This window comes from Pongo abelii, chromosome 4 (genome assembly GCF_028885655.2).
Source record: "Pongo abelii isolate AG06213 chromosome 4, NHGRI_mPonAbe1-v2.0_pri, whole genome shotgun sequence".
Taxonomy (NCBI): Eukaryota; Metazoa; Chordata; class Mammalia; order Primates; family Hominidae; genus Pongo; species Pongo abelii.
Window position 1 is genome coordinate 167472063 of NC_071989.2, and position 22322 is coordinate 167494384.

General features: G+C 39.3%; 1 protein-coding gene across 7 annotated transcripts in view; it reads right to left on the bottom strand.

Annotated features, from left to right (window-relative positions):
- The window catches only part of EBF1 (EBF transcription factor 1), a 400425-nt gene that overhangs the window by 22715 nt on the left and 355388 nt on the right, over positions 1 to 22322 (bottom strand). For all 7 annotated transcript variants that reach the window (XM_063724363.1, XM_063724362.1, XM_063724364.1 and 4 more), the window contains exon 11: positions 11463 to 11551. In XM_063724363.1, coding sequence (XP_063580433.1) covers positions 11463 to 11551 — 89 coding nt within the window. The remainder of the gene's footprint in view (positions 1 to 11462; positions 11552 to 22322) is intronic.

Below are 22322 nucleotides of genomic sequence, written 5' to 3' on the forward strand. Positions count from 1 at the left end.
GCCCATTTATAAACCCAGTTCAATGTTTTGGGCAGCTCAATCCCAGATAAGCAGGGAAGATAGTCTGAACTTTCTTTTGTTCATAGCACGTGTAGGTCAGCTCATAAAGCTGATAGATACCCATACACGAACACAACATTAATTTTCATGTTTCAGCATTAGATTTTGAGACTCTGGGAACTCCGCCCATAAAATTAAAGCCCAGGGATGCTTCAGTAATTTGAGAGGATAATCTGTGCCTGGCTTTATGCTTACCCAAATAGGAAATGTTTTCAGGAATGTAGATGGAAACAGGAAAAAAAAAAAAAAACTACAAGCATCAATAATCAAAGTCGAGTTGGGTGATTTCTGAGAAAGAAGCACAATACTTCTCTGTCACTGCACATTTCCCTGATACCCATTTATCACCAATCTGCTTTGCTTTATCAGGATTCAAAATGTAGTGGCCAAATATCAGCAACATACAATGAAGTGAAATGAGAATATCACTCTTGATGTAGAGATGATAAGCACCTATCAATGAAATCAGCATTGATTTCACTGCCTTCCTTCATATAGGGTTTACTGCAGGACCCAGATTTTGATGTGTGCATTCAGCTCCTAGACTTTAAGTCCTGGATCTTTCCCCACTGACTTCTGAAAGCCTGGGTGACATTACTGATTGGAAAGGCCGAATGCTGAGAAATTGGAAGTTTCTTGCAGCCCATTTCCTGCAGAGCTGGATGTACAATGCAATAAATACTAGTTGTCCTGAGATGTATTTCTTTGGAGGGTAGTTTTATATCCCAACTTCCTTTGTGTTTATTCAGCCAAATGGAAAATTCCACAATGGTAGACTTTGCATTCTAAAAAATCAGTATAATGAGGGCAGTGAGGGAAGGAGTAAAACAAACCAAAATAACACTTGGGCACCGTTTAGTTTCCCATCCTCTGAGACATTCCTCAAATTTTTCATTTTTCTTGTAATATAAACTTCTTGAAATAGAGCTTAGTGCAGATCATTAGAAGCCTTTAGTGTCACACTTTAAACACTCTTTACTTAGAAGCCCTATGACTGAGAAGAGTCACTTACATTTAGCATGGATATAATTAAACATGTTTCTGTTGAAAGGGGCATTCTCATTATAGCTAAGGACCACTTTAGAGTAAATTGAAATGGAAAGGAGGAACATAAATGAGGTATAGGTAGCAAGTAGTTATTTCCAGAGAGGCATAAAATGCCAAATGTATAACAATTATATTTTACAACCCCACATTCTAAAGACTTCATAGTATTTTAGTATATAAGAAGATTCAGCTGAAGCTTCGACTGCCCTACAGAACATTTTGGCACATACTTTTTGCCCAGAGTCTTTTTAAAAAATGAAATTCAAACCACAGTAAAAATCTCTAGACATTTCCAGAACAAAGGAATTAAATATTTTGAAAGAGTCTACTGCTATTAATACCAAAGGCCAAGGCACCAAAAGCATTCTAGTCTAGAGAAAATGCGGCAGGAGGACCTCTTCTGAACCTCCTCTAATTTTAAAGTTGATTTTGTGTTCAGATTAGATGACAACCCTCTTACTTCTCAAACATATTATTATGAACCAGCGTGCGGCGTGGTTGGAGGTAAACCAGAAAGCCTTGCCTTTGTTAAAAACATGGTGTAGGAGACTCTGAATCATATGAAATTAAACTAGGTTGTAAGCTAACACAGCTATATCAACGTAAGACATACTAACTTACGTGATTGACTTTTACAGTGGAAAGAAAAAGGCTGTTTTCAAGCAACTGTTATTGCCTCAATGGAAAAAAAAAAAAATCAATGAAAGTGAAATGAACAAGAGATTTTGTCTGAGTTGCAGTTAATACCACTGAAGAGCTATGGATATTAAAAGGTCAACAAATAAATTAGCCAGAGTGTTATGAAATGAATGATTTGGCTCATAATTTTATTGAGTGAAAATTGTTCGCTGCCTATTAGACCAGGTAATTTTTATCTGGTGCCTCAATTACTGTCCCGTAAGCAATAATATAGTTGTAAGAGCTGTTGGTTCGATCGCGTGACCTCTGAGAAGCTGGCTAGGACAGCTGACTTTACTATGATGGATAACTAAGCTTGGGCTCCATGAGGTGCCAAGCTTCCCTTTCCTGCAAGGGGATCTCATAAAAGAAACATTACAGCTTGATTCATTTTACCAAAATGTTCGACTTTTCAAGTGTCAGCAGTTAAGTATAAATTGTGAAACCAGGTATTTCTGAGAAGAGTTATGACAATGGTTTCTCCCCCCCCTTTTTTTTTATTTGGTCTCCTGGCATTTTCTTCTAAATGGTGTCATGGTAATTGGTGAATGGGAGCCTGGGGTGCTTCCCGCCACAAATACAGTGAAAAATGGTGTCTGCACCCTTGTTGACTATGACCTGCTTGGAGGTACAGAGCTGAACTTGGTAACCTCTGGCGGGATCTTCTTATTCCAATTCACTGTACTGGTTTAAGACCAACGCTGTGGGTTAGGTCCTGCTGAGTGCCTTGGAAATCGACTTTCTGATCAGGATAAAAGTCTCTGCTTAAAGAGAAAGCTCTGGACAGAGATGCCTTTTTCAGCGGTAGGTTGTGAAGTCAGCACATGAAACAAAAACGGCCTAGAGTCAAAATTACCCTTGAAAATCTTTTAAGTCACCTTTAAGTCACCAAGGCCTGGGCCTTTAGAAAACACAAAAAGCCAAAAATTAACTACTTCTGTTTCTCTTTGTCTTTTGGCTGTGGCTTCTTTCCCTCAGCCAAGGCTGAATAAATACCGAGCTTAAAAGTAGAAGGACTGCTCAGTAAACAAAGAGATGTATTTGTCATGTACACATACATGGATGTGTTTGTATGTTTGGTGTGTGTGTATACAAATGCACGTGCATATTTATCTTTTTGGACGTATACTATAGGGAAACTTGAGTGATACGTTCCCATACTATACTTTATAGATACATAAGGGAGGCAAAAATATAATTTGCTTTTGCTTCTTAAACTGTTGAGCATGAACATCATTGGTTATTATATGTATCTCCAGACAAACAATATCTGTAAATGATAATTCTCAAGGCTTTACAGATGGTCCTGAGTATAACCGCAATTAAAATCCACTGTTTCAAGACTGTTGGGGCTTGGTACTTATTACTCTAATGCTCCACTGAAGTGTTACTCAGGGCTGAAAATAGTGAGCAAGACTTAAGACCTCCAAGCATCTCTGTTCCTAAGGGCTTCAGTCTTTAAGGGGAGGATGTTGGGTGGCTGGAGGTAGAAATGAGTTCGCCCCTTGGTTCTCCTGTCACCTACCCTTGAACTAATGAGTAATTATGTTCAACGCCCCTGTATGCAGGGTGTGATATGAAGTAAGTTACACTTAATCCTCCTCATCAAGAACTCAGTGCTAAAAAGGAACTTGAAAGAGTTCCAGCACTGAGCTATTGGATAACGGTTACTGCAAGTCCCTCCCACAATGACTCTGCAGCTAAAGAGGGAAAGCATGGTACCCAGGGTTTGTCTGCATTTACATGTGAATTCTTCCTGCCACTTCCACCTAGCTCAGCCCTTTGTGAACTAACCTCAGGCCTAGGCCACCACTTGCCTCCTTCCCTAACCAGGCTGGAAGGGTTTTAAGACTGATTTTGTAAATTGGCTTTTTTTCTTAAAATTTCTTAATTCTGGGAGGCACTGCTTAGGGGATATAGGCTCTGGATCTGGAGACCAATAGACTTGGCTCAAATCCATGTTCTGCGATGTATTAGCAGTGTAAACACATGCCTCTGTGTCCTCATCTTTAAAACAGAGTTAATACCAACACCTGGTTTAGTAGATTATATTTAGTTATGCTTATCAGGCAATAACCGCAATATTATTATTAATCCCCATTTATTTTCCAAGGAACTCTGGCAAAATATACGCATTCTTACAGTCAATGTGTATTGCGTGCCTTGAGTGCTATGTTTGAGATGTAATCCTATTTTCAAAACTCTATAAAAGACTCTAAATGGACTACTGGTTAGGAAGTATGGGAAGTTAGGAAACCTCCACTTACTAGCTGCATAAGCTTGAGAAGGTTACTTGTCCTGCATAAACCTCAGTTTCCTCATCTCTAAAATGGGAAGGAAACAATAATGACAAGCAGAAGAATTTGCCACAAAATAAGTCAGCTAAAGATAAATAACTTAAAGAGGTGAGAATTACAACTTTCATGGGGGCCATCGGCCTTTTTAGTGAAGCTACAACTTCTTTCCCCAGATAAATTACATGTGCAGGCATTTGTGTATGCTTATTCATAATGCACACATGCACGCACACACACACAGGAATTCTAAATGCAATTTCATGGGTACAGAGATCCAGGCTAAACTCCCTGGATAAAAGAAATTTAAGTAGTAGTGGATACCACGCCCCTAAACTGAGCATATTATCAAATGGGGAAATGGAATCTGCCTGTAAGTTTTCCGGTAGATACAGGAGAGGGTGGGGGAAATGGACAGCATTCCATAGCTTGTGTTTTTGACAAGAGAATGCAGAGACAAAATGTTTCCTGGAATCAAACTCAGGCATGTTTTTTCTAAGAGCTGAATATACTATAAGATTTGCCATTTGTTTCTGTGTTTTTGTCTGAAGAGAGTCACTTTCATTTCAGGATAAAATGTTAATCGAGTTTCCTCAAATTAAAAAAGTAAATACACGAGAAAGAGAAAGAGAGATAGCGAGAAGCGGGAGAGAGGCTAGTGTCAGTGTGGAAGATGAAGACGTTAAGTTTTTCTTTATCCTTTGCTGAAACCCTTAGTCATCTCCCTTTCTGCTAGGAGGCAATGTGGTTATGCAAAGATTTCTTATTTGTATTTTCACTGATGCAACTGCAGGTTTTGAATTACTGATAGTCTTTGCATAAAGACTAAAACAATAAAAGCATAATTAGAATACATTGTATACGGCCAACTCCAGTTTTATTTTGCCCCAGCTCTGTATTTATGATAAATCACTAAACACGAACGCTCTTTAGGGAGGGTGATTTTAGGTCTCGTCTCTCCGCTGAGCAAAAACAGTGCCTGTGACTAGAGTCTGAATTTCAATTTTGCAAGTGTACAGTTGAAGTGAATAATATTTGGCACAATGCAGTGCACAACTGAGCCACTAAATGGCTGATTTACTAAATTATTATTAGATGAGCCCTTGCTGTTCCAAATGAAAGTGCAGTCACTGTCTTCCTTCATGGTGTGTTCAAATTGTTCTGTGTTTAAATATTCAGCATGAGGCTAATGTGAACTGATGAACTGAGACTATAAACATTCACTTTCAATACAGATAGAGCGACAGAGATGCAACATATCATGTGGCCCGCAGAGGTGAAAATGATTTATATTTAAGGATGTTGCTGCCTGCTTCCATTACTTTAAGGTACTCTTAATTAGCCTGGTGTTTGAAATGACTAATTCACATGTACGGGGAGAGCCGCTTCATAGAGACTGAGATTTTCGAATGCCAATGAAGGAGAAACTACCATGAGGATTTGCTACCTCTCTATTTCCAAGGAAGCCTTGAGTTCCTTCACGGCAGGCTGGCCACACAGCACCACCAGAGTAGCATGTCTGCCAGAGATACTATGGCGCTTGACATTCAATGTGCTTTTAGAGACCCACCAAAAGGGTCCACAACTCCTCCTTCCCACCATCCACCCCACTGGTGTTCACTTCTCTTATAATCCCAACCTACTGCACAGCCAGCCACACTGGTACTTCAATCCCCTTGTCACTGACTTCTTTAGTGACACCTGCTGGAATGAACAACAACTTTTTGCTCCTTGGACAAAGAGAATCCTCCTCTGTCTTCCCCTTTGAGGGTGGTTGTAGGCAAGCACTTAAAATACTGTGATCACTTACAGTAGATTAGAATTTTTTATTGGTGCTGTGTTGCCATAACAACATGAAGACAGCAGATGACTTAAGCTAAGCTTGCAAAGCAAAAGGCTGCTCATCTGGCAGTTAAAATGAATACAGTTCATTTCACAAGTTTCCCATATGGACTCTTAGTGTATGGTAATGAGGAGACCATATGGTGAGAGAAAATGCACTGAGAACAATCGGGTTCCACTGGCTGAGTGGGAAGTTGGGAAAGAAAACCCGGGTGAGAGATTCTGGTGTGCTCTCTGGGTTCAAGGTTTGGCGGAGGTTTGTTTGGGATGGTTGTTTTCCATAGGGGTTTCGCATTTCTTAATCCGTTCCTTAATATGTCGGCTGTGTGAAATGACAAACATCTTGCAAATTTTGCAATATCATTCATCACAAACTGTCAGCAGTGTTTGCAAATCTGACTTGCAAGATCTTTTAAATGTGTTGTTCTTAAAAGGCAACAGTACTAAGTTTTTAGACAAAGTGCAGGAAAATTTAAGCACTTCTGACAAGCAGAAACATTAACAGTAATCATTTTAAAAACACTCGCATCTTTTGCCTGCATGTTTAGCTGTAAATAATGCTCGAATGTATAAAAGCTTTAAAGTAACAATGTAATAAATACTTTTTTATGTTTCATAAAGGATAAAAAATGCTTTGAGCCATGTCTACGTGTTATCTATACATACAAATGTATAGAGATGGATAGCTCCCATTCTCCTTACTACTAACCAGATTGGGGACCTAAGAGGACAGCTTGAAAAAGGCTCTGAAGTCAATTCTGTGCTATACATGCTTCATAAAAGATGAATATAAATGCATTAAAAGATGAATATAAATGCATTAGTTAGACACGGTGAGCTAAATTAGAAGGTCAGGCAGGGCTGGGAGGGCTGAAAAAATCACACAACCAATGAGTGTAATTACTCTTTTTTAAGTCTATTAAGTGGTGTTGTTCTATAAAGGCTCAGGGGTATAGGACGTGAAGAACAAGATAAAGTAATGTGTATTTATTACTCCCACTGGATCGATTTACCAGATATTTTCAGCTCCATAAAGCAAAATACACAAATGCAGCCTTTGTTACTTTTCCCAAACTGCTTTATTTTCTCTAAAAGAGGGGCTGGCTCTTGGAGAAAAGACACATTGGCCCTGAGACGGTCCCCAGGCTAAGCCTTCTCCATAGGGAAATGAGAGAATGCTGGTAAAAATCTACATAAGGATGGGGGCCAGATGTCTGCAGAGGAGACACCTCAAGGCAGGAGAAGTAGGAACTCAACATAGTGAAGACAGTGAGGTTACCGACACTGAGGGCCTGAGTGCGAATCGTAGTTTTCCCACTTGCTAGCTGTGATGTCATAGCAAGTCACTCAGACCTCTGGGGACTCTAACTTCTCATCTGTAAAATGGGGAACACCCACGGTGCAGGGATTAGTGGCTCCCATTTACTGGAGTCTCACTAGATGCCACGGATGCCTCTTGGCATAAATTATCTCATTAACACCTGACAACAATGCTGTGAGGCAGCTGCTTTACAGAGGAGAAACCTGAAGCATGGGAGGTTGAATCATGTGCACCAAGTAGGGGATCGCGTTTCCAAAACGCACATCTTTCTGACTTGAGAGCCCACTCTCTTGGCCTCTATGCTCTTTGAAAACCTTAATAATGCAGTGCTGGGCTCACAGTAGGCACGAAGTAAACATTCCTTGCTTCCTAGGATTCACAGCTGACACGCCTGATGCCAGCTAAGCTCAGGGCACACTCTCACTGCCTTGGGGCTAAGGCTCACTGACCACTCCCGAAGGCAACTAAAACTGCAAGGGGGCGGAGACATTTCTGACCTTGAACACAGAGAGTGCTCCTTGCTCAATGTCTGGATTGCATCACTGCGGCCTTCAGCATCTCAGAATTTCTGATCGATCATGTTCCCCATCCCTTCCACCTCTAAATTATAAGAAAGGTCAACCTTGACCCCAAAGTTGCTCATATGTTCCTCCCCTTCCTGCCAGGATCCAGAGAGAAAGGCGAAAACTGTATGAAACAGAACAGAATGCTGTGATTTAAAAACCTTAGCCTGCCCTTTTCTCCCTGTGTATATGAAAAAGGAAACCAAAAAACATCTGGGGTTAGCATAATCACAGTATTTTAAATTTGTGTGTACAGCAACTATCACGATGGTGACTTTCAGGAACAAAATAATTTACAGAGCGGGATTCCGCTTGCTCCCGTTTTCCTATTTGGTAAATGGTAAAGATGTCTGCTGCCCCAGCCTCTCTTGCAGGAAGGACTCCAATAAAACAAAGCAGGTCCAAGTTTTTTTGAAAAAGCACATGCCTGTATACAAAGGCATATTATTATGGAAAGCTGTCTGCTTGGTCTTTGGAGCAGTTTCATTTGACAGAATATGTGGGTGGTTGTATGAATCTAGCTTTGTCTATTCACAAACACATGGGTTTAATAAAGAGGAGTTTGTTTTTTAAGGTGTGTGGTCCATAGCTCACGGAAATACTCCTGTTTGACAAACAGTGACCATGATCCTAAGAAAGGCGCAGCCCATTTTTATCCCCCTAACAATGGACAGCAGGAGTATAAATCTCCCAAGTCCACGGGAATACCTTGTGCTGGCTCCATCCGCCACTTCCTGACCCTGCCCTTGAACTCTCGCTCCACTTTAACATTCAAAGCCAGGAGGACAGCCACTCGGCTCTGAGTCACACTGAGAGCTTCCTGGGGTGGGCTCCGGCCAGGCCTTGCACGATCAAGTGGCTAGATGCAAGCCGTGGAGTGTTTCCTTAACACACAAATCCATTGTGTCCTTGATTACTCTGTCCAAACTCAGGAAAAAAGGGTTGGGAATTTTACCATCAGGGACAAAGTGACACGTGCCTATGCTATTTGTTCAACATTTCTGAACATAACATGCAACCATAAAAGTGTTTTCAAAAGTAAGTACACAAAACTCAACCCTAGATTCCCATTTCTCTCCTTTCTTTTCTAATAAGAAAAAGGACTGTCTGGTTTCCGTAGACCTCAACCATTAAACCAGATTTGTCTTCTATTTTTCTTTGAGACAGGGTCTTCTGGCTCTGTCACCCAGGCTGTAGTGCAATGGTGGGTATACCTCACTGCAGCCTTGACCTCCTAGGCTTAAGCAGTCCTTCCACCTCAGCCTCCCAAGTAGCTGGGACTACATGCACACACCACCATGCCTGGCTAACTTTTTTTTTAGTTTGTAGAGATAGGGTCTTGTGATGGTGCCCAGGCTAGTATCGAATTCCTGGCCTTAAGCAATTCTCCCACCTCTGCTTCCCAAATTGCTGGGATTACCAGCATGAGCCACTGCTCGATAAGTATTTTTAAAGTGGCAACTATGGGCCAGATGCTATGCCAAGGGCACCCATGAGATGACCTCTCTTTATCCTTACATGATCCCCTATGAGTTAGCATGATTAATTATCCCCGTTTTATTGATGAAGAAACTGAGGCACAGAGGAGAAATCACATGTTCAACTGCTCACCAGTATTAGGATTTCCTGCTCTGCAGAGATTGGGTGGGAGAGCTCTCAGAAGCAAGGGTCCCAGTCTCACTCAAATGACAAATCATCATAGCTACCTTTCGTTGGCTGCTAAATAAGTCATTGTAATAAAACTCGAAAAGGTACAACCTAGCACCATCCCCATTTACCAGATGAGGACATTGAGGCACAGAGAGGTAAACAATTTTGACCTGGGTTGCATAGCTAGCAAGTGGCCAATGTCTGAATTCCACCTTGTTCAACCTGACTCTCCTCAATACCTCCAGTGGACTCTAGAGATCAAACGGTAAAGCAAGTGCTAAATATAAAGTGAATACAGTGCCCAAATGTTCCTCACTGGGAACAATGGGAAGAATCTGGCATTGTACCCCTGCCTTTGTTCTAGCACGAAGACAGCTAAGGCACCTACCATTAGTCAGACCCACATCATTTATATCATCGTGCTATAAAATTACCAGTTGTCCCATAGGAAATGCACAGGACCATGTTCTTGCTAGACAGAGGAACCTAATGGTAAATCTCTCCACAGACCATCTACGCCATGGGTGGAGACTGCTGTTTATTATTATAGTTAGATTATTTAATCTACTAAATAATATTAAATAACCTGTAGATGATTTAATTGCTTACCAAGAATAAATTGGGGTGGAAAAGGAAAGGGAAGGACAGCACTTCAGTGGAAGTGAGGTTGTTCTTGGAAATTGAAGGTTGAAACTGAAGGCATCATCTCTGAAAACTGAAGGTGTTTTTCCCCCAAAGTCAAGATGCAGGACACAGACCCTTGCTCATCACAGTCCTTCCTCTCTGGAGCAGTTAGCACCCCTCCTCCCCAGGCGCCTCACAGCTGTGTAGTGGCCTGAGGGGTGGATTTCTCCCAGACAGGGCCAGTTCTGACAGGTGGCCCTCCCTACAAGGGCACCCAGCACACAGGTAGGATTTGATGACGAACTGATCCCCTAAGGAGGTTCGCTGAGCTAAGAAGGATGGCAACTTCATTTTCACAAGTGTTTTACAAGGATACATAAAGCTAGAAATGGCGTATCTCTAGACTTACTGTGGCAAGAAAGAGTCCTTGAAACTACTAATTCAATTTAATGTTAATAGTTTTCACTTGTGTAGTAAATGAAGCTTTTTGCTGTCAGTAAACAGTGAATGCAAGCTCAACGAATTCTGTACTTTGAACTTCCTTCACATTTAACTGCCCTCTCCTCTGAGTCCTCACAGAACGTTGGTTGCACTTTTCTTTAATGTGCTACTATTATTTTTGGTTATGATTAGTTGTGTTTGGGACTCTCTCCCACATAAAGCCCAAGTTCCTCAGGTACAGGGATGGGGATATCCCAAACATTCACAACAGGTATGCAATAGTCAATAAAGGTCAGTTTTCTTCTTTCTGTACTGGTAATTAATGATGTATTGGTGACATATATGACTCTGTCTTGAATTTTTGTTTAATTTCTCTCATATTTGTGCCTATTTTCCCAACCAGGTAGAATGCCTTAGGAGAAGAGAGGTTGTCTTTGCCCAATCTCAAGATCTACCAATACATTTTGAGCTCTAACTATTCTGCTCTTGCCAGGACTAAGTACGGATCCTTGTAGACAGAAATTTGGTGCTGTTTTTTCTTTTGAGAATTGGTAAGATGTAGCGATTAAGTAGCCCAGACTCTAGGGCCATGCTGCATAGGTTCAAATCTTGGTTTAGCAATTTACATGCTATGTGACCTTGGGCAAATTATTATTTAATCTCTCTTTGCTTACTTTCTCTTCTAAAATAGGAATGGTAATAGTACCAACTTCAGAGCATTGTTGAGAGGATAAAATGGCATAACAGATATAAAAGTAAGCACAGTGTTGCCTGGCACATAAGTGCTTGCTACTTTTATTATTGCTTACCTTATAGCACCAAACACACAAAACACAAAAATATGAGTTGTTTACCTATGAACTAATTTTTGTCAGCAGCAGAGTTTTCTGCAAATCACTCAAGTCCAAATTTTCAGAAATTACAAAAAGGCAGTATCCTCACCTTTGGCAAACGCTCAGGGTCACCAGGGTGCCGAGGAATGACCTTCTGTAACCTCTGGAAACCATAATCGATGGTGGGTTCATTGAGCGCTGCAATAAAGAAGTCACACAATTAGTACATTTTCAAGAAATAAAGGAGAACATGGCTTGCAACACTAATGGTGTGGAAATAACTAGGAAGTCCAAAGTTTAATTGATACTTTTGAATTGGATCACAAGATGATTGTGTGAATGATCTCTTTGCTGAACTTTCCACCATCTGCTTTATACCACGGTGGGGAGTGACCTGCCCAAAAGAACATTAGGAGTAGGTCTTGAACAGTGTTCCTTTGGCCAAATTCTGCACTCCTTACATGATCATAAATAGAAAGTAAAATGGTATTTGGCCTGAGGTTTTTAGTATCCACTTTAATTCAGTTGCTCAGGTAAAAACACTCAAGGGCTTGCCTGGTGGTATCTATACATTGTAAACAGCAGGAGAATTAAAAGTATCTGCTTAACTGCAAAATCCCTAGCGGACCTCAGCTGATACAATATCTCAGCACAATTAAGCATGCAAGAGGCTGGTGAGAGCAGAGGAGAGTGAGTAGAAGTGAATCTTCGAGGTATGCAAAACCAGTGCCACCCTTGAGAGAGTCTGCAAAGGGATGGGTATTGAAAATGCCCTGATTCAAAACCCTTACATCTGAAATGATAGATCCTTTCACCAACATTGATATTATTTGGGACCAGCGTCTGTGAAGTACTAGCTTAGAGCAGCTGAGTCTCCAAGAATAATCCTTGAAAACACCAAAGAACAGCAAACCTGGAATAACATTTGGAGACAATGGACCTTGCTGTGTGCACATTGACTACACACCCTTCAAAGCATCCTTAAATCAGCTTAGAGCAGCCGAGTCTCCAAGAATAATCCTTGAAAAGACCAAAAGAAGAGCAAACCTGGAATAACATTTGGAGACAATGGACCTTGCTGTGTGCACATTGACTACATACTCTTCAAAGCATCCTTAAATTAAACACAATATTAAGTGGACTCTGGTCTATCATTTTCAAAATTTCTCCCTGGTATGTGAAATATCTTCAGGCTGTCTCATGTGAAACAGCGGAAATGGAAAACATGGCAGCTCCAGCTCCTATCCATAGCCTCCACATCCCTATATTCTCTAAGTAAGGGGTAGGTGGGTTTTTTTTTTATTTCTTTTCTTTTTTAGTGTAATCAAAGTGTTCAACTATGTATTTTCTCACATGCTGAATAAAAAAGACAGTATGTGTAGTTCTGACATTTAGCTATACATTAAAAAACAAGTTGCCACATGCTTTACTTAAAATGCATTTCCATTAACCTAAATTTTAAAAGTAAGATTCATACTAGTACTAACTTTAAAAAACTGTATTAAATTCAAATAGGTCCCAAGGCTAATGGAAGCAATTTGTATACCAACCCAAACTGACTGGCCCACTTTTCAAAATACAGGTATGATAATCTTGTGGTTTTAAAAGGACATTTAAATTGAAAGACTGTGAATTTAGTACATAATTATACCAATAGAACCCTTTAACTTGTCAACTTGTAAATCTAAAAGGCTATCAATCATTTCTAAAGAGGAAATAAACCTTAAAATTCCTTGACTGACAGTGCTTACTTTTTATGTAAGGAAAAAAAAGGCTGCATAAAGTGGCCAGAAATCCATTTACAAAAGTACATTGTTTTACATAGGTGAGTAAAAAGCCAATAATTGCACCTCCAAAAGACACATAAATCAGAGTAAGTACTTTTTCTTCACTTGTATATTTTAAGTTAGAGTGAACTTTAGGTAACTTTTTATTAGAAAGATTTTTTCTCCAAATGCAATGCTTATTGAAGTCATTAATAGAATGGCATTTTCATTTAAGATAATGTAATCATTTTTGCAAATATGAGATTTAGTCAACCCTCCCCCCATTTCCAAACAGTAAACTTTCAACCTGTCTCTTGTGGAAATTAACTAAAATTACACCCAGGTGTACCAAATCTTTCTATCTATACTAGTATATGAGTTAAGGCACAATATTTATTATTCCTTCCATTTTATGAATTACTTTCTAAACCCTTGAGAAGAATTCTTTTTTCAAATTAGACTTGTAGAGAAAATGCCATAGAATTCTTTAGGCGGGGAAGCTGTAACTCATAAAATCCACAGTATTTAATCAAGAAATGCATGAGAGAGACAGGAATGAGCACCAAGGTTTAAGTTATTTATAATATCCACCCCCACCCATAATGCTAATTGCCAACAAAAATGTTTAACCATAAATAGTAGCTTTAGACAATTAAATGCATCATTTTAATATCGGAAAACATAATTCAGCATCCTGAAAATTCTAATTCTTGGTTTTACTTTTCAGTCTAAGATACCAATAAAATTTGAATTGTTGCCCCACTTCTTCAATCATTAGCATAATGAATTCCTATTGTGTCTAGAAATTCATGGTTGTTAATTGAATGACTGTCTGATGTATGGCGGGGAGAGAGATGTTTTTCCGGCTATATGGCCAGCTCACAGAGGAATGACCGACAATATCAGCAATTAAAAGAACCAATTCAAATATCATATGGAACTAATAGCAAAAGAGCTGAGGAGAAGCCATTCTGCTGTCACAGAGTAATTGAATTAGACATATTAAACTCATTATTCAAAGAAAAATAAGGATTTACTCCATGGACATGTACTATGAGAGAGGAAATATTTAAATAGTAAGGCAAGGGCTTTTAACTTATGTCCCATGCCTTTATGATTTGCTGTCTGTTCATAGTTTTAAACAAGTTAACCTGCCCTCAATACAGGTATTGAATATTACAATGGAATTGTCCAGTGCTGCAGACAAAGCTAACATTAAAGATGCTAGACAAAGCTCACTGTCCTGAATCCAAAGGAACCTGATGATTTATCTGATTGCATTGACTAGAGAAAAAAATTAAACCAATTACTGAGTGTGGGGGAGCCATCTGACAAAGATTGTTATTTTAACTGCCCCCACAAAAAAATATATTAAATATCTGGGAAGTGGGGGATGGTTAATTTAAGGCACCCGCATGGAATAGAATATGATGCCATCCTCAAAAGCAATGTCATAGGAAAAATATTTACTGATATATTGCTTGGTTGAAGAGTAGGTTACAGGATCATGTGTACAATATAGTTATTTTTTTTAAACAAACATATATAGAATAAAGAAAATTTGTCTGTGTATCAACTGCCAAATAGTAGTTGTTTCTAAGTAGTGGGTCTTAAAGTGCTTTTCTTCCTGTTCTTTTTGCTGTGAATTTTCTAAATTTTCCACAATGAACATATATTACTTATATAATCAGAGAAAAAGGTTAAGAGCAAGAGATTGTTGCTGAGATGGAATTTGACCTGCTTGTATAAAGTAATGACATACGAAACTGTGCTTTAAGAGGGGTCTGTATACCCTTTAATAACCTTGCATAGGTTATTACAGACCATAAGAAAAATAAGTAGTATGCTTTTGGCCAGTTGTATAAATATGTGACTATTCATAAACTCTCTGAAAATCAACAGAGAGGGTAACAGGGAGGAATCATAAAGAATGGTATATTTATTTCATCAGTGGGGGTAGTCATACCTTAGGGACATACATCTACTCTGCAAGAATGTAATATAAAGTTAATCCTTCAACAAAGTGACCTCATTGTACTCAAGTGCAGGGCTCAGGAAGCACCAGAAGAAATGGGACTAACCAATTTTTTTTACCCTCAAACTTGGGACAATTCCGAGAATCTGGTAGAGCAAGAAAAAAAAAAACTTAATTGGACACAATTAACCACAAATAAAGAAGCATGAGCATCTTAGATTGAAAAAAGAAAAACAGATGAAGCTGTAAACTGCAAGAGGAATGGAATGATGAGAACAGCTTGTGTGGCCCTGCTTCCAAATACCCAGTCCGCACACTCTGAAAAGGGTCTGAGGGGATGTCACCCTAAACCAGTTAGGTTTAGAAGAATCCATTATCCCAAATAGAAAAGCCTCAATGTTTATACCATGAGAATAAAATGGGGCCAATGTATGCATTTTAAAAATTCCAAAAGACATTAAATTATGCATTTATTCAGTAATCATTTTTAGTGCTTACCATATGCTCAAGGAGAGGGGGTGGCATTCGTAGGAATGAACTGTTTAGTGTCACAACACCATAAACCCTTAAAAACAAACTTTCTGAAAGGTACACATAATCCAACCCCCAAAGACATATGAAACCCTCTACTTGCAGAGCTGGGATGCAGCTCAGCATCTCAGCATCTCACAGCCAGGTCCTCCTCATAGTCACCACCTCTGCTCCTCTTTCTGACAAAGTCTAGGGTCATAATACACGTAATGGGGATATATTAATTAAAAGAACAATCAGGCTATTGAGGGGCCACAGCAATTGAATTCAAGCTGTCTTCCACTGACCCCTTCAAGCTCATTTACTGGTAGAAAGATATTTACTGAACCCGCATAGTAGGACTTTGTGGAGTTGTGTACAGCTTATGGAGGGGTACATCTGAAACGTTCCTGCAAATGCATAAAAAGCAAGACCAAATGCTCCCAAACAGGAGAGCAAGCTTGCAGGGCAAATGTCTCAGCTGAGATTTGAGAAGGATCCCCTCACCCACAGCTATGATGTGATACTGGGGAATGGATATTGGTGGGATATATCTGTTGTATGTACCAGGATGCCATTTGAACTGTATCAACATTACTACTTTTGAAAAAAAAGTTTATGAAATGGTTAAAAAAATCAAACCGTTTTATTCTGGCTTTATGTTGGGACTGCTTACAGAGGGCTTTGGGTTCCTTCCGGATCTCATCATCTCAGACTCCCCTAAAGGAAACCAGCAACTTTCTATTCCAACCCATCTCTCAGCCTTTCTCTTTATGGGCTTCAACCCAGGTGGTGGTCAAGACAGACAGACAGACAGTCTAAATGTGCATGCAGCATGAAATGCTACATGCAAAGAAAATCAAGACAACACAACTAGTTTTTATGTACTCATATTAATCACAAGCTTCTAAAATTCAATTGAAAACTCTTAATAATGAGTGAATTCTAACCAAATATATATGTGGCCTTTTCATGCCTATAGTCTCTTATTCTTTTTTAAAGAAATCCACTTCACAAACACATCAAATAAAGGAAATTCTCTGTAAGGGGGTTTATTTGCAAATTAAAATCATATAGTCAAGCCAGATGCATTTTCATTTATGAAAATTGATTTTTCTCTTTTTGGAGTTTCCTTTTGAAGAAGTCACTCCTCTATCCCCTTTAACTTCTTGAATACTTATTCCTTGAAACAATGGAAATGAGAGGCTGCAGAGTTCTGTTCAGAAACACCAGGGGAAAAGTGCTTTGGGTGCCATTCCAACATTGGCTCACAGAGTTCCCTGCTTTTATAGCTCAGCGACTCACTGCTGTGCTTTCACATATTTCTGGGGTTTTAATTTCCTTTTTTTAATGGTTGTGTGACATGATGTCATTTTGACTGGAAATAAAAAGAAATGCAGATATTAGGAAGGCAATATTAATATTCTATTGCCATTTAATGTCCAAACAAATATCTAGACTCTATGCCAAGTAATAAATAAAACCTCATAGCAAAGGCAATGATAAAACTAGCACCTGGGTCTCCAAGCTTCCCTGGTGACTACTCTGTATTTGAACTAAAGGAGTAACAGCAGAGCATTTCCCTCCAAGGCAGATCCATTCTGGGCATGAGAGTTATTACATATGTGTTAGGCAGAGCCTTTTTGTTCCATAATGGCCGCATTTTTCCCTCAGTCACTAAATTAACAACCAGAGGTAAACAATAAAACAGCAAGTTATCTTCACGAATCTATCTTTAAGACTGAGTTTAAAATACATAAACCGAAAAATCAACCAGAAACCTAAACAAGGCCAGAAATATTGTTCACGAAGAAATGTGTTGCATTTCCAGCCATTTGGATATTTCATTACCTGCCTAGATGTTTGATGCACAAACGGCACACCAGGTCACCTCTTCCGTGGGAGCGATACACTTCCTAAGAAACCTAACACCAAATTCCTTGCAAGTGGAGCTCCTGCTTTCCCGTGAAATGCTTTTACAGCCTGGTGCCCCTGCCTCGAAGAGAGTGAGGCTCAGGAGGGCTTCAGGGGAGGACTCCTGGAACCATAGAAAGCTGTAACTTTCTGCAACAAGAAGGGTGTCAAGACGAAGCCAACATAGGCAGAATTAACCAATAAAGAAGCCAGAGGAAAATTTCCAAACTAACTTTGAACACGCCCTGATGTCTCTTTTTTTTTTTTTTTTTTTTTTTTTTTGAGACGGAGTCTCGCTCCGTCGCCCAGGCTGGAGTGCAGTGGCACGATCTCGGCTCGCTGCAAACTCCACCTCCCGGGTTCATGCCATTCTTCTGCCTCAGCCTCCTGAGTAGCTGGGACTACAGGCACCCACCACCACGCCCGGCTAATTTTTTTGTATTTTTAATAGAGACGGGATTTCACCGTGTTAGCCAGGATGGTCTCGATCTCCTGACCTCGTGATCCGCCCACCTCAGCCTCCCAAAGTGCTGGGATTACAAGCGTGAGCCACCGCGCCCGGCCACCCTGATGTCTTATTTGTAGTCTTCAGGTCTCTTGATGTGTGACAACACCTTTGAGATTCAAAAATCAAGCAAAGGAAGCAATGCCTCTCTCTACCACAGGCACAATAAGAGGTATTAGGTGCCTTGAGTGGCTACGTCCTTTTTACAAAGAGTGCAGCCAGGGCAACATACAAAGCAAAGGCTGAAGACAGAAGGTCAACTGAAAAGCAAAGAGCCTAGGAGGATGAAACAAAGCAGGGGCACTCGGAGGAAGACTGATGAGGGAAGATCCTCAGGACTGTAGCTTGGAATGCAAAGAACTTGCCTATGTTTGGAAATTAACAATTCTTGGAGAAGTAAAAGCAATCAAGAGGAACAAAGAATTAAGAGACTTGCTTTTGTTTTTCAAAATGAAATCACCTTACTGTTTTTCTAAATCTAAAAGTAATGTTAACATAATTATTATATAAAAAAAAGTTTAAAGGCGGGAAACCCATAATATCCCCATTCATGTAGAAGCATGATTGATATTTTAGTATGTATGCTTTCAAACATTTTCACAGTACTATTTTATAAAAATATACATTATATACAGGCTTATACCTATCTCTTTTTGATGTTTGTAGCTTATCGTATTATACAGATAGACATAATTTATGTAACAAATCCTCTACTAACTGGAATGTAGGGTTTTTTCCCCAAAATTTTCACTGACTTAAGAAGCATTTATAATGAGCACTTCTCAGGATAAAAGAATATGCACATTTCAAGTCTTTCAGTATACATATTTCCTAACTATCCTTCATAAAATTTATGCCAATTTACATTTTGACAGGTTACTTTCAAAGGCATCTGCAAAAGAAAACTAATTTTTAAGATTTTGCATCTTGAACTCAATTATTCTCTAAGTTATAAGGACCTCTGAAGATTGCAGGTGTTAACAGTCACAATGATTCCTTGTAGAGGTGCCATTTTAAACATACCCTGAGGTCATATAAGACTCTTTTTCCAGTAATAACAAAGTGCTTTCTAGAAATTATCTCCTTGGTTCCTACAATATGCCCTTGACGTAAATGTTAAAAATTACTCCTAATTCAAAGGTGGGAAACTGAGGCACAGAAAGAGTTGGTTGCATAAATTAGCACAGAAGCCTCATAGTTTATATTTTTGCAGTCCTTTATTATTCCAAGATGACTATTTTATGTTAATATTGATGAACCTCAATTTGCAGCATGTTAACAAGTCCTGATACCAAATCAATTAAACTGCTGTTTTTTGTTTTTGTTTTTACCAAATATCTGTGAAACAAAATCCCAGCACTAACAGGAATCTCTGTGCCTAGGCTCCTGACATTTTACACATGAACAAGCCATTTGGTGGCCTGATTTTTATTATGTAAGGCTCACCATGTCAACTAACACAAACCTTTCGGGAAGGCCACCCTAGTATTTTAAATTTGCCCCCAAATGCTCAAGAAACTGTTTTCTGTCACATCAAGTTCTTATTGGTCTAAGCCTACAAGGAGCTTTCAAATGCTGATTTGACTTTAGAGAGAAAGAGACACAAATGCTGTCTCTGAGATACATTAAACCAATTTATACTACAACCGGTTGGCATTTTCTAGATGTGTGGTGAGAAGTTACTGGCAGAAGTGGAGCATCTCTTCATGAACAGACCCCTTTCTTGCCCTGGAGGGCTATACTCTGTCTAAAATGGGAAGTAGGTGAATCTCCAATAATTAGGAAAAACTGTATTGCTCTCTAAGTGTACTACAGTTGATGAGAAAACCTGCCCCTGTTACTGTGTATGATGTGCTCTGAACAGTATGGCCTTCCAGGAGCCTTAATTTAGATTCCCAAATTTGATCCAACTTTAAAATTAAATCCCTCGAGCAAACAGAAGTTGAATGTACACAATTTTTTTTTTTTGGCCTTTCAATCTTTTTCATTTTGGGTGTTTTTTTAATTTGGATCATTTATGATTAGGTTTCAAAGCCAAATTTGCTCCTTTAAATGAGAAGAGAAGAATAATTTCCACTGTGTAATGGATGATGGTGTTTAAATATTGCAGACCAACATATTCCATCTTTCTTAACATTTAAGGATACGTCCATAATTCTCTTCCCTACTGGCGTAGTTTCTGATATAACAAGAGTAATATTACTTCTATAATTGTTCTTCAGATTTCTTCCCAGAGAGTTTTGACATTAGCTGTTATCAAGGGGGTAAAATCACCCAGCCTGTCTGATAAACATGTTTTCTTATATCTCCACCCCAGCAAGTGCTGTGACACTATACTTTTATCATCCCGTGTGTGTTCAGAATGAGCTTAGAACAGCAATTGCTGGGAATAGGCAGGCGATAAACCGCATTGATTTAACACATCTTGTTTTCAATCATGCTTGGATTTTCTGAGCACGCATTTTTCCTGTACTCTGGCTTGTAGCTTTTATCTGACGAGCTGATCCCTTTTCACTGGAAAATGAAAAGGTCGCACAATAAGACACGGTTTACTGGAACTTGAACACGCACCAGGGAAAGTATTTTAGATAAATACTGTCAGACATAGTGGAGCTGAATTTCAACAACACAATTGCTAAACAACAATACTTATTACTCTCCTAGAACAAGCCTACCAGCGACTTATGGCTCTCAGCAGGGGACAGCACCGAGTCAGGCTCCAAGGCGAAGAAACCCTTCCCTGAGCCTTGTGCTAACCAAACGCGGAGTTCTGGGCTGAAGTCCTACTTGTGATTGTTAATATCATGGTTTTATGAGACAACTCAGAAAATGACTCCCACTGTTCACAGAGTCGTTTCCTCCAAACCAGTGGACAGGTTTCAGAAGAGTTGTAATGAAGTCATAACAGAGCTCTGCAGACGGTCAGACTGGAAAGGAAAAAACAAATCCCAAGAATGGTGATAAAAAAGTGACTCCAAATCATCCACTAATTCTACTAATAAGACAGGAAAGTACTTGTAACTGGAAGATATTAGAAGATTAAGTGATTATTTGGTAACATTTTGATGGAATTACAGAGAACTTATAACAAGTATGCCATGCAGCGAGCTACAATGGCCTTGCAGATAAGCCTGGAAGTTTTTATCAGCCAAAGCTCCAACTTAAATAGCATCTTGATTTAAAAATAAATGAAGTCAGCCTTCTTCAGTATTGACCTAACCTAAATGATTATTTTTGCTGAGCATCTTGATCCTAAGAAGTCTCCTCCCCCTGACTATTATACTCTAGAACACTTTTCTTTTAACACATTTTGCTTATACATTTATTGTCTACTTCAGAGCTCCTCAAACTTTCTCTGTTCACAGTACCCTGAGTATGTCAGCAATCCCTTCAAAGCATCCCTAAGCCAAAAGCAATGCCCAACAATTCTGTTTATTAACTACTTAGATGCGAACAGCTTAAACTTTATGTTCTAGTAACTTAGTAGGACATACATATTTGACAAAAACTATATAAAGAAATGGACAGAAAAATATAACATTTTATTTCATTTTAAAATAATCACAATTTACTAGTGAAACGTGTGTTCCTGGTGGGCACCAGACAACTTTGCACACCTCAGAATCAGACTAAACACAGCCACCCTCATTTTTGATTCCATATTGGTTTTCACGTGGCACTTTTTTTTTTTTTTAACCACAGTAAATGCTGAAAACCAGCTTTGCAAAGATATGACGCCATCAAAAGGATGCACTGTAAGGCTGGGCACAGTGGCTCACACCTGTAATCCTAGCACATTGGGAGGCTGAGGCAGAAGGATAGCTGCAGCCCAGGAGTTTGAAACCAGCCTGGTCGATATAGTAAGACCTCGTCTCTACAAAGGATTAAAAAATTAGCCAAGCATGGTGGTATATGACTGTGGTTCCAGCTACTCGGGAGGCTGAAGTGGGAGAACAGCTTGAGCTGGGGAGTTTGAAGCCACACTGAGCCATGATTTCACTACTGCACTCCAGCCTGGGTGACAGAGCAAGACCCTGCCTTTAAAAAAAAAAAAAAAAAAAAAAAAGGCAGTATAATGTAATATTGAGTTTTGAACTACCTTAAACTGGTAGTTTATACAGTATCTGATGTACTTGAAGTATCAGTGTTTCTCTCAAGTTTAAAATATCTCACAGCATCCCATTAAGTTTGTAGGGACACCTTGGTCGATAAGTTTAGAAAACATGGATTCACTCAGAAGCATAATATTAATTAAATGCTAAGTGCCACAATGAATTATATTCATTCATGTGTATCTTG